The 13,243-nt window shown below is 36.1% G+C and overlaps 1 protein-coding gene across 1 annotated transcript; it reads left to right on the forward strand.

Annotated features, from left to right (window-relative positions):
* The first annotated feature begins 1,319 nt into the window (after positions 1-1,319).
* On the forward strand, positions 1,320-12,881 carry def8 (differentially expressed in FDCP 8 homolog). The gene is made up of 12 exons (XM_055036563.1): positions 1,320-1,443; positions 2,122-2,244; positions 4,608-4,702; positions 5,146-5,295; positions 5,611-5,752; positions 6,549-6,713; positions 6,967-7,094; positions 7,913-8,026; positions 10,184-10,264; positions 10,705-10,845; positions 10,994-11,103; positions 11,635-12,881. The coding sequence occupies exons 2-12, from the start codon at positions 2,136-2,138 to the stop codon at positions 11,720-11,722; spliced, it is 1,323 nt and encodes a 440-aa protein (XP_054892538.1). The 5' UTR covers positions 1,320-1,443; positions 2,122-2,135; the 3' UTR covers positions 11,723-12,881.
* The last annotated feature ends 362 nt before the right edge of the window (positions 12,882-13,243 follow it).

Consider the following 13,243-nt stretch of genomic DNA (forward strand, 5'->3'; position numbering starts at 1 on the left):
AGTTTCAACATGACGCCCTCATGATGACTGTTTCTAGGAAAGTGCAAACTGTTTCAAGGCATAGGCCTTTTTCTCTGAAAAGTCAATGAATAATGTCATTCAACTCTCTTCAAAGAGCCACTGGCTTTTTGTGAAAAATGTTCACACATTCGAATGATGCATAAAAATCCCGAGGCAGTGTTAAAATTTACAAGACTGTCGTTGTTGTGTGCAGGTGGTGGCCATGATGAAAGAAGACAAGATAAAATACTTTGCTGGAATTAGACAGTTTGGTAATGCTCTCTTGGTCAAAGTGTCTTCTTTAAGGGGAGATTCCCACATTTATCCAAAGGACTGGTCTCTCATTACCAATAAAATGACAATAAAGATGCCTCTGTGTTTTTCATTTGGTTTTACAAAGCTATTCTCAGTGAAGTCCGAAGGTGTTTGACCTTTAGACACGAACCGGTCATGAAGGAACACAGCAGATTGTTTGAAGTAGAGCTAAAATACAAAATATTTTCCAAATCTTTGAAAAATCTCACAGAGCACTGTTCAATACATCATCTGAAAACGAATTATTGGTTTCTGCTTTGTTTTACACAGCTAAAAAGCAGTTTGTACAAATACCAACTTAATTCTAACATGGATGTGGATCTCAGGATCATAATTTCTGGGGTATGTTTTAGTTTATAGTCTTTCCATGCCCTATTTCTTGTTCTTCCAGTTTTGTTGTTATCATTATTATTAATATTAGCAGTAACATAGTAGTAGTTATAATATTGTTAGAACTGTAATCCACGAGTTGTTATTGTTATACATTTTTCTGTCTTATTCCAAATTTCTGTTTAATTAAAAAAGTTAAAATTCTTCATTTTAAAAAGTAAATCCTATGTGAGTGCAAGTTTATTTTTCTTTTTACCAATAAGACTTGCTGATGAATTTCCCAAATGAGAGACAATCAGAGATTGTTGTCTATTTTATTCTTTTTGAGCCTCAATTAAATTTCAAAGTAAATTCAGAAGTAATTTGTCTATTCCAAGATAGGATGAAGTGAAAAATCACTAGGTAAAGTTAAACTATTTTATTGGAAGGATTGGGGGCTGAAAAGGTTGAAACTTCAAAATAAAAGCTTAAAACATCACTTTAAAATTAGTTATCGCATTTAAATCAAAGCAAGCACCTATTACATAAATAAAATACCTAAACTTTATCTTCATATGTACTTTATCTAAACTAACTCACATCAAAAGTGCGCAGATGCTCGATTAAGGATTTTACTCTGAAGGAAACAAACCGGAAGCAGCTGTTGAGACGGAGGTACATTTATACTTCGCCGTGTGATGTTGCTGATGACAGGGGCAAAACAAAGCTCCGAGAGCTGCCCACGTTAACAATATTAGTCGCTACAACAGACGCTTTACCAGCTGCTTGTTGTCTGATGTTGACACGTTCAAGAACGGGGTAAGATTTTATACATACTCGTCAGAATTGGTATCAAAACCACCACAGAAAACGTTGCTTTTTGAAGCTGGTTAGCTCGTTAGCCTTAGCCAGGGTGGTGTTTATCTGCCAATTCATGGTGGTAGGATGGCTGAAACTTGTTGTTTTCCACATTCCAGATTATTTTCGGCAGTGATATGTGAAGTGTTGCGTTGTTTAGGCGACCATTCAACGGGGGTCCTGATTGGTTTTAATGAGGTGATGAAGCGTCTCCTTGCACTGACTGCAAGCTTTAAGCTGTTTTGAATTACCTCAACTCATGCCTGTTTCTCAGAGAACACATGCAAATTGATTTTTTTTGTATGACAAGCGTTGTCATTGCCATTCATTTTTAGTCATTCCTTCTTTGATTGAGCTTTTAAGCATTTTAACAGACACCTTTAAAGGTACCATCCATGCGGTTCTATGAATCTGAAGCATTCATACTTCAATACTTTAGTTTTCTGGGTTGTTGAAATCATAATTAGGGTTTAACTGACGTGACATTTTCTACAGGAGCAGAACATTTTCCAATGTACAGTTAGCAAATGGGCACATTACCTAGCCTGCTTCCACTGTAAACTAACCCTGACTATCAAGACCAAGAGAAGGGAATTTGACTGCCTGTGTGTCAGCTCTGTTGGTTTTTGTCTCCCTTAGATGTAGCCGATAAAATGGAGTATGATGAGAGACTTGCACATTTCCGTCAAACTCGCCTCAATCCCTTTGATCGTGGAGAAGAGGAAGATCAGCCTGAAGGAGGGAAGGCAACCCAGCAACATGGTAAAGGAAATTGTTGTTAATCACAGCTATGTAGAAAAACACAAGTATAAACAAAATGTATGAGACAAAAACAAGTGATAAGAGAAATATTAACAAGTTATTTTTCTTCTGGTAAAGAAAGGGATTTAATTACAGTTTAACACCAAAAACTTGCTTCGTTTAACTTTTGTTTGGTTTGTTGACGTGTCATTCATTATCTTGTTTTCTTCAAGAATTACAAACTACATTAAGCCAGTTGTTTTTTCTAATGCTGTAAAAACAATGTGACTTCCCTAGTCAAGGTGTTAAATGATATCCATATAAACACAGACAGTGGAAGAACCACAGTCTTGCATAAATAAAATACAGAGGTCCAACAGAACCTGCACCAAGGTTCTGTCGGACCTCAGTGCTGCTGTTGACGCTGTTGACATGTGACTGAATTGACTGAAGAGTTGGGTAGAAACTCATCCATGCTTTTATCTTTAGTCGCATCATTTACTGCAGCAGTGTCTTCACAGGTCTGCCTGAAAAGCGAGTCATACACCTGCAGCTGATCCAGAGCGCTGCTGCTCATGTTCTGACTAAAACCAGGAAGTTAGAGCACATCACATCAGTTTTACAGTCCCTATACTCGCTTCCTGTGGCTCAGAGAATAGACTTTAGCATACTGCTGCTTTTTATAAATCACTGATTGGCTTAGCACCACAATACATTAAAGATATGCTGTTGTACCATCCTTCCAGACCGCTCAAATCTTCTGGTTCAGGTCTGCTCTGCATACCCAGAACCAAAAATGGAGAAGCAGCATTCATCTTCTATGCACCACAAATCTGAAACAAACTTCCAGAAAACTGCACAACAGCTGAAACACTGAGTTCCTTTAAATCTTGACTAAAAATCCACCTTAGAGTTGCGCTTGAAACCTAATCATGAAACAATCAGTAATCTGATGTTCCAAACGTAATGTTCTATGACTTTGTAATTTTGTGATGTAAAACACTTTGAAATGCCTTGTTGTTGAAAGGTGCTATATCTAAACTAAAAACTTCCCCAAATCCGTTCTTTAATTGAATGGAGAGAAAAAAAATGCTCATCGCAAACATTTTTTCACTTTTAGGAATTTTATACATTTAAGTCATTGATATTTTTGTTACGGGATATATTTTTTCTGTGTTCATGGACTTCCCCTTCATCTGCTTTTTGTTAATGTCACTTCCGTGCAAGCTTCATTTGCAAGGAAGAGCAAACTTCCTCACATTTGGTGCAGGACTTTTCTTCTTAAAATCCACTTTCAAGAAATGGCTGAATACAATGAAACAGTTTTAATGTCAGTCAAATACTAGCGAAAAAAAAAAAAAAAAAGCCAAATGGACTCTTGTGACCAACTCTAGGCTTGTAAAACAAGAAGTGGGAAATGCCGTCGCTAAACCAGAACAAATGAGAAGCAAAAGCATAAGCAGGAAATCAGTAACATTTCCTTGATTTGGGAGCTCGAGCAAAGCTTCTCAAACACTTTATCTGCACTGATACTTATATTGCAAGTAATTCGACACTGAGGCTAAAGATGTTTTGCTCTGAAGTGTACACAGGTAAAAGCTAAATTTTTCTTAATTTTTTCAGTTTTAAGCCAAATGTAGATGATATTAATATGGATTATCTTCAATCTTTACAAAAAATGTACAAGTATTTTTTTTATATTGATTAAATGCCGCTTTTACAAAAATGTACCCTTTTTTTCTGTTAAATTTTGATTCAGTTTTATGTATTTTCTAATTTAAAATGACAAAAAATGGCAATAACTGCTTGGATTTACAAGTGCTTTACATTTTTGTAAAGCAAATATGGTTACCCAATGTGCATTTTTGCCATAGTGTAATGTCCTTTAACTGGATTAATATGGTTTTGCTAGGCACCGGCTCATAAACAGGAACAATTTAGAAACTAAACAGCCTGCTGCTTTTATTTACATTTGGAAAAAAGCATTTTGTTGCCAGATTTTTAGTTTTAATGTTTTATCAGAAAGCAACATGATAACTTACTGCTTATTGCTGACATAATGCAGAGGTTAGTCAAAAAGATAGGTGGCAGTTACAGAGTTTGTAGTAAAAGGAGAAATTGTTTTTAGTCTAAGTAACTAATAAAAAAGTGGATGTAAAAAACACAGACAGCAGAATGAATTAACTCAGCTGATCTACATTTTTTTATGACGGTGATCACATGTCCTAAACAGCTTGGTTACACATTACTGGATGGTTTAAAACAGTTCTCAGTTTGTTCCTCTGTTTGTGATTCTCCTGTGTGTGGAGGCAGTAAGGAGGACTGAGTAACTGACTGTTTAACTTAATTAACTTAACTTTAAAGTTTTTATTCTGTGTTTTCAGAAGCAAGCTCTGATCTGTTTTCTGGGACCAAAACCCACAGCTGTGATCGCACCATGGACCTCGGCCTAGCTGAGGACCATTTCTCCAGACCTGTGGTGAGTTTTAAATGTTTTTCTGTAACAGTTGGAAAGTAAGATGCATAAACTGGGCAGAATCAGTGCATCCCTGTTTCTGTTTTGTTGCTGAAGCTGTGCTTTCATTTGCTCTTTACACAATGAAAGTGTTAAACTGATGAACTCCTTTATGTAAGAAATGTCTTGGACACTGAAAATTCTCATAAATAGATGTAGGACAAAAAGATCGACCAAAATCAAATGTTTGGTGTTTATTTTTTGACAATGACTTGTTATATATTTTTGCTTGATCTGTTTAATTAAACACATAATCTGACTTTTATTCCAACCTGTAGCCATTGTTGCTGAAAGGACATTAACCAAAATGGCTGTTGCTAAGATTCAATCAAACTGTTGCAAAGTAGAAACACTTCCATCTTAAATTAATGGTTGTTGTTTTGTTTTTTTTACTGTTGCTGTTTCAGGGTTCCTTTGTGGCTTCGGACATTGAACAGCTGAAACTGGCCATAGAAGAATGTAAGAAGCTGATCTTGGAACTGCCAGAGCATTCGGAGAGACAAAAAGACACTGTGGTCAAACTGATCCACCTGCGACTTAAACTGCAGGAACTTAAGGTTAGAACTGAGACGAAGGTACAACACTGCTGTTTGTTTGGATGCTGCTTCAGGAGGATGGATGATGTGTTCCTCTGTGTTTTATTTTTCTACTTGAGTAACTTTTTTATTTTCTGCTTCTAAATATTCCTGACAAATTTTGAGTGGCATGCTGGGAATTATTCTAAACTAGCAGCATTACACTTCAGATCATAGCGAATGATAATTCCAGAAATGAATCATTATTTTGAATAAATTCCTGTTTTTGATATGTGTCCTCAAACCCAACCACATTGTCTCAAAATCTGAGTCTCATTTAGCTGTTTTCCTCTGAAGGACCCAGAGGAAGATGAGCCTAATCTGAGAGTCATACTGGAGCACCGCTTTTCAAAAGAGAAGAGTAAGAGCGTGAAGCAGACCTGTGACAAGTGCAGTACCATCATTTGGGGTCTAATCCAGACCTGGTACACTTGCACAGGTAAGCCACAATACACAATGATGCAGCACTACAGAATGTGTCAGTGCAGAGAACTACAAAACATCAAGTGACAAGGCGTTTGTCGTTCACATTAAACGTCTTAATTGGATCCTGGAGTTTTAATAGTTTAACTCAAAAGCGTTTGATATGAACTGCTAATGAAACATTTATCCATGAACTAATTTTTCAAATTTAGAATAGAATAATTTGAGCTGCACCACACCTTTCACCATGATGCCGTAACACAGGTATGCATGTTTCTGATTGCATCATCACACAGATTAAGCCACGTTTGTTTTGTCTAGATGATTGCATTTTTCCATGCTGAACCCGAGTTTCACCCTGAGCTTCATTCCGAAGCTCAGAGCATGAAGGGTTTATTTTCAACCCTTCATGCCGCAAAAATAAGCCCACAAAATCACAAAATGAAGGGTTTATTTTACTCAGAAAGATTATCCATTGCCTTTGTTTCTGTTCATAATACTTTATTGCTACTAATCCGTTGAAGGTCAGTTCTTGTGTCTAAATGAAGAAATGAAACGAACAGTTCAGCTCTGACTCTGCGAGAGGGGAAGTTAAAGAAAATATCAGTTTGTTTATGTGAAGCAGGTTTCGTTCAGGATCTTGTTACTTCATAAATATCACAGTTTATAGTCAAGAAAACTAAGTTTTTAGTTTTTTCTTTTTACTTTGTCTAAGGCATGCACATTTGAGATAAAATCAATCTTTGTCTGAGTAAGTAAAAATATTTATTTATTGCTTGTCGTAGCATGCTATTGTGTTTTTCTTGTTTCAGGATGCTATTACCGTTGCCATAGCAAGTGCATGAACCAGATCACGAAGCCCTGCGTCAGGTCAAAGGTGAGCCACCAGTCGGAGTATGAACTAAGCATCTGCCCAGAAATAGGACTAGATCGACAAGACTACCGTTGTGCAGAGTGCCGCACTCCTATCTCACTGAGTGAGTACAAATGAGATGTAAAGTTGTCAAAATCTGCCATTGTTTCATTGTGAGGTTTTGAATTTATTCCTTAAAATTTGTCTAAAATAAGAAAGGGGGACCCATAAAGTGTCATTCTGTTAAAGTGTGTTCTCCCGCTCCCCTGCAGTACGTATAATCCTAAATCTCTGAATGAACATGTTTGTTTGCTGCATGATGTAATTTCCCCACTTTTACTGCAGCTTTACTGTAACGCGCCATGTTTGTGTTTCAGGAGGCGTTCCCAGCGAGGCCAGGCAATGTGATTATACAGGCCAGTATTACTGCAGCACGTGCCACTGGAACGACACGGCTATCATTCCAGCTAGGGTCATCCACAACTGGGAGTTTGAGCCACGCAAGGTATCATCAGCGGGAATGCGATAAAAGTTGATGCTTGTTGGAAATGAGTCCAGAGGCAGGACTCGCTGTACATCGTATTTGTTTGCTGTTATTTGCAGACCTTAGGGTCAAATAATGACATGATTTCAAACCATTTTACAATCATTTTTCTGTATCTTTCACGGTTTAATTCAGTTTATTTTCTATTTTCTTGTTGAGAGAAACAGCGATAAATAAATAAGCTTCATGGTCTTTCTAGTTTGGTAGATTATGGGTATCTTTTCTCAGCAACTCAATTAACTACTAAAACACAGTTCACGGTAAATTGTGTTTTTCTTTTTTTCAAATAATAATTTCGTTTTGGACATAACGAGTGCGTTGAAGAGATGCTTTGAACACATAAAGTTACTGGTCGTAGACCCAATCACCTGCTGCCACCTCAAATCCTAACACTGTCTAATCAATCTTGAATGGTTTGGTATGTAAGCCCTTTCTTCAGATCAGACTTAGATTGGTGGCTTTCTTATGGTTTAATCCCAATCTCATGAGATTTCTTTGCATTGTACATGTGGAAATGCTCTTACTTTGAAAACAGAACAGAATTGCAAGTTTTGCATTTTGTTTATGATGTGATTTCACCAAAGATTTAAGTGATTGTTAAACCACAACCAATCAAGATTTTTGCTTTTGACCACTTCAGAGATTGCTTAAAAAAAGACACTGTGACATTATTCTCAATTGTTCGGGAAGTGAGTTCTGGATGTATAATAATAAGAAAGGTACATCTTTGTTTCTGGGGTAAAAGTGTGTTTTCTGAGAGGACATTATCTCTGTTCCAGGTTTGTCGTTCCTCCATGCGTTACTTGACACTCATGATGCCTCGACCTGTGCTGAAGCTGAAAGAAATCAACCCACTGCTGTTCAACTTTGTGGAGGAACTGGTTGAGATCAGGGTGAGGAAATTGATTTATTTCTCTCTCTAAAAATCTTAAGTTTCACTTTAAGTTCATAATTTTGGGGACATATGTGGAGTTTTGTCCTGGTAGCTCATTATAAACCCTTCTTCATTGGATTGCTGCTCTCAAACCAGCACTGTTACACCTAGAGGTTCAAGAGAAAACTCAAATTAAATGTGACCCAGTGTTGAACCACAGCTGAAATTGCTTTAGATTTTTTTAAACCTTCCCAATTGAAGCCTGCAAAAGATCGCAGGAGATCTGCTGCTAAGAGATGAGCACGTTTTCTGGTAGCAAAGTGCCACAAAGTAAACATCTGATTTATATTTTTGCAAAATTGACCAACTGTAAATTTTCTTGTGTCTAAGCGGATGAACAGCATTTCAAAATAGCTTGTGTTTTATAAACAATAATTAATTTTGTGCTAAGAGATTAGCTTTTTTTTTTTCTGGTAACGAACTGCCACGAAGTATAAATCAGATTTTTACATTTGCATTGAATATCTGTTTTATAACATATTCAACACCAATGACACAAAAAATGAAACATTTTCACTTTTCTTAAAAATTCACCTCCTGCACAATTCTTTTTAAGTAGTGTAACAGAAGAAATATGTTTTTTGAACAATAACAATCTTTGTTGTTAATCTTGCTAGGAGATGAGCACGTTTTCTGGTAACCGAATGCCACAAAGTAAACATCATATTTTCACTTTTGCAAAATTTACCAGCTGTCAATTTCTTGTGTCTAAGCAGGTAAGGAGTATTTCAAAAGAGATTATGGTCTATAAACAATAATTAATTTGGTGCTAATTTGTTTTATTTGACTAGTAACGAACTGCCACGAAGTATAAATCAGATTTTTATATTTGCATTGAATATCTGTTTTATAATATATTCACCACCAATGACAAAAAAATTAAACATTTTCCTATAAAAATTCACCAGCTGAATTCTGGTGAATTCTTCTGTTCAGTATTTCAAAAGAACAGAAGAAATCTTATGTTTTTTGAATAATAAAAACATTTGATAGAGATGAGTGTAATTGCTGGTAACCAAATGCCACAAAGTAAATTGTAATTTTCTTCTTTCTTAGCAGGTGAGCACTATTTCAAAAGAGCTTATGTTTTATAAACAATCATTTTTCTTTTTATTAATTTGTTGTAAAGGGATGAGCATTTTTTTTCTGGTGACAAACTCCCACGAAGAATAAATCAGATTTTTACATTTGCATTGAATATCTGTCTTATAACATATTCAACACCAATGACAAAAAAAAAAAAAGAAACATTTTCACTTTTCTTAAAAATTCACCAACTGCACAAGTCTTGTTTAGTAAGTAAATGAATAGTATTTCAATAGAACAGAAGAAATATTATGTATTTTGAACAATAACAATATTTGTTGTCAATCTGTTGCTAAGAGATGAGCAGGTTTTCTGGTAACAAAGTGCCTCACAATAAACATCTGAGTTATACTTTAGCTGAATTTACCAGCCGTAAATTTCTTGTGTCTAAGCAGATATGGAGTATTTCAAAAGAGATTATGGTCTATAAACAACAATTAATTTGGTGCTAATTTGTTTCTTTTTTTCCTAGTAATATCTGTTTATAACATATTCAACACCAATGACAGAAAAATTGAACATTTTCACTTTTTTGAAAAATTTACCAACTGCACTGGTTTTGTTAAATAGTAGTGCTAAATAGTATTTCAATAGAGCAGAAGTTTTTTGAACAATAACAATATTTGTTGTCAATCTGTTGCTAAGGGATGAGTTTGTTTTCTGGTAACCAAGTGCCACAAAGTAAACATCTAATTTTCACTTTTACAAAAACGTTTGCTGGAGATGGGGACTAGGGACAAGGGTGTAAGAAAATGCATGAGTGGATGGATATTTGATATTTAAGTAAAACAGAGAGAGCTGTTCTTAACACTAAAAAACGTTTGATATGTAACAAAATGGCTTCTGTTAAAGATTTTTGTCTCACTAATATTTTAGTTTTGATTCGTCATCATTTTTTGTTTTTGTTTTTACAGCTGCTAATAATTATAATGAGAAAAAAAACCCTGATTTTTAATTGAGGGCGGCAATCTCATGCTGGGAGTCCCAGCAACAACATTTATTTTTGTATGTGTCTGTTTTGGATTCACAGAAGCTTCGTCATGATATCCTCTTGATGAAACCATATTTCATTACCTGCAAGGAGGCGATGGAGGCTCGGCTGCTGCTGCAGGTCAGTAACTATTTGAGTTATCAAGCTAACAAACATCAAAATGACTTAGCAGCAGTATTTTTAATCGGTAAAACAGAGTGAAACCAAAATTGTGCACCTAGTAAAAGTATCTAGGCGGTAGTGTTTCATATAATTTCTCAAATGTTAAGCATTTTAATTTCAACAATCCTCTTTGGATTTTTATTATTATTATTATTTTATGGTTAGTATTTGCTTTGTTTATATAAATATCATAGTTTTAAAACATTCTACTCTGTAATGTCCATGAACACATTATTATTGGGCTACTATTATGTTAAACATAGAAGTGACTATTTTAATGATCTGTTTCCTAATTTTTAATTCACCCGTTGTTTTCAAAGTTGAGAGTTGCCCGCACAGGTTCTAGGCTACACTGCTCTGGTTTTGCTTCATGTCTCCTTTGCGTTTTGGCTCCACAGCTGCAGGATCGCCAGCACTTTGTTGAAAACGACGACATGTACTCACTACAGGATTTGATCGACATCTCCACTGGGAGGCTGAGCTGCTCCCTCACTGAGATCCACACGACATTTGCCAAGCACATCAAGCTGGACTGCGAGGTGAGCCCAGCCCACCAAAAGTTATAAAGCTTCCTATTCGCACATTAGCTACAGGAAACAGTTAAAAGTATCGTTCATTAAGTATCTAAACTTGATACCAGTCTTGTTCTGCTCCTGTGTTGTTCTTGTGTGTCTGGTGTGTGTCTAGCGTTGTCAGGTCAAAGGCTTTGTCTGTGAGCTTTGTAAGGAGGGAGACATCTTGTTTCCGTTTGACAGTCACACCTCAGTGTGCCACGAGTGTTCTGCCGTCTTCCACAGGTGAGGAGCCGCCAACCTTTTAACCTGAATTAAACTGAAGCATCTCGTTTTGCAATAGTAAGCCAATAAATCTGACCTGATCTGGCCTGAATTTCGGGTTGGATTTGGCTTAGGCCATGAATCGAAACTCTACCCATGTAGGAAGAAGATAGTTTTTACAATTTTTATTCAGGATCTTTTTCATTTAGTCATGGCACTGGGAATAAGCTCAAATTCATACAGACAATACAGACACAGCTGTTGCTTTGACCATAGAGGGATCAGATGGTCACTAATAGCCACGCAGAGACCCGTCGTCCTGCAGAGCCCCACAAAAGGCCTCATGGGAAACAGTCGTAAGCCTCAAGCAGATACACAAAACACATGTAGGCCAGAGAAGCAAACTCAACTCAGCCTCTCATCATTTTTACGAGTTTAAAGAAATAAACAAATCAAGTATCTGTATTATTTGCGGTTGCTGAATCATTCTTCGAGTTAAGAAAACATCTGTTGAACTTGTCTATATCTTGCATCTATTGTGTATGTGTGTAGAGACTGCTACTATGACAACTCTACCACCTGTCCACGATGTGCTCGAATGACAGACCGCCAACAGGATGAGGGGGAAGAAGAGAAATGAGCAAGATGTTTTTCATAACATGTTGATTACTCTTAGTCGGGCCAAACTAGCTTCCCATCTTGGTATTATGTTTGACTTGTTTTTTGTCTTTCTCTCTTCTGTGCACTACAAAGTGAAACGGGGAACTAAAACATTTAGAACCTGTTGTTCTGAACACTGTTGTGCGTCTGAGGTGATCCAGTGTTCCTGTTGTAATATTTGTGAACATGGCTCCTGGTGTAAGTTTACATTTCAGTTCCCTTTAGAACAATTTCTTGACATCAGTCCAAGATGAAGCCAGAAGAAACTATGTGTTTCTCTTCTTGCAGATAAACGTATGTCCTTTAATACAATGCTTTGATGTATTAAGTCAAAATTCCCCGTTTTCAGTTACAAGATGGAAAAATGTTAGCCATCATAAATATAATACTCGTCTTCTTGTTTTGTGATTTTTCATATAAAACTAAAATCGTGCTAAATATCGATTATTGTGGCAAGCTAAGTAGAAAGATACAGATTTTAATTCTGTTCTGATTCTGCAGGCTCTTTCAGAGTGTTTTCTTTTTCAAATAAAACCCTAATAATCAGTTTTGAATAGTTTATTAAGTATTTATATGAACACAACTACAGGGCAAACAGCAATATTTATTTGCATCATTCAGTTTGCATTCATTCTCATATTTCTGTCAGTCAGTTAGTAGTGGAATATACTTAAAATTTATTTGATTAGATTAAAAAAAAAAGCAGTGATTATAACAGTACTCTGAATCTGCACCAACAGGTTAACCGAAGCATGCCTCTGCAGGACTAAAGGAGTTAATTGTGCTTCTCTGTTATTTAAATTCGTGAACTCATCCATACATTCAGGATGTAGCTAAAGGGTTGGATGTTCGGCTGCTATCCACACATCTTAATGTCATTGTGTTGATGGTTTCAGTCTTATGCTATTGAGAACAAGTTTTGTGTAGACATGATGAGTTTTGTTGAAGTGACCATTTGAAAAGTATTTGTTTTAAAATATCAATGTTTTGGCTGTGTTATTTTTTCAGCAGCCTGAAGTACTGTAAATATATTGTTTTTTTGTTTTTTTAACTTGATGACCAGACATGCTGTTGGTGAAAACAATGCCTTGTTGTGAAACAACTGATCAGTGCATGAAATAAATCAACTTCCTGGCTAATGTTTTGAGATGTTTCTTCAATATTTCAACATAATCTTTTCCTGTCAAAAAGAAAATGCCATCTAATTTGTCCATTACATGACGCACAAATGTGGTAAAAAAAAAAAATGAGATGAGAAGTTGTTTTTGTTTTTTTCAGATTGCACATCACCAATAGAGCTCTGTAGCCACGTGGTTCCGTTTCACGTTTCTAAAGATTTTGTCAAGACAGCTGAAACACGGAACAGTTTCAAATATCCATCAATTTCGACTTAACACCTTCAAAAGTCTCAGACAGCTGACGATGAAAAGCGATTTAGTTTTTCAGCACATTCAAGCGTGCGTCCGTATTGAAGTTTTTTGCGTTGGCTCAGTCGGATTAC

The sequence above is a fragment of the Poeciliopsis prolifica genome, unplaced genomic scaffold (genome assembly GCF_027474105.1).
Source record: "Poeciliopsis prolifica strain line A6 unplaced genomic scaffold, Auburn_PproV2 SCAFFOLD011, whole genome shotgun sequence".
Taxonomy (NCBI): domain Eukaryota; kingdom Metazoa; phylum Chordata; class Actinopteri; order Cyprinodontiformes; family Poeciliidae; genus Poeciliopsis; species Poeciliopsis prolifica.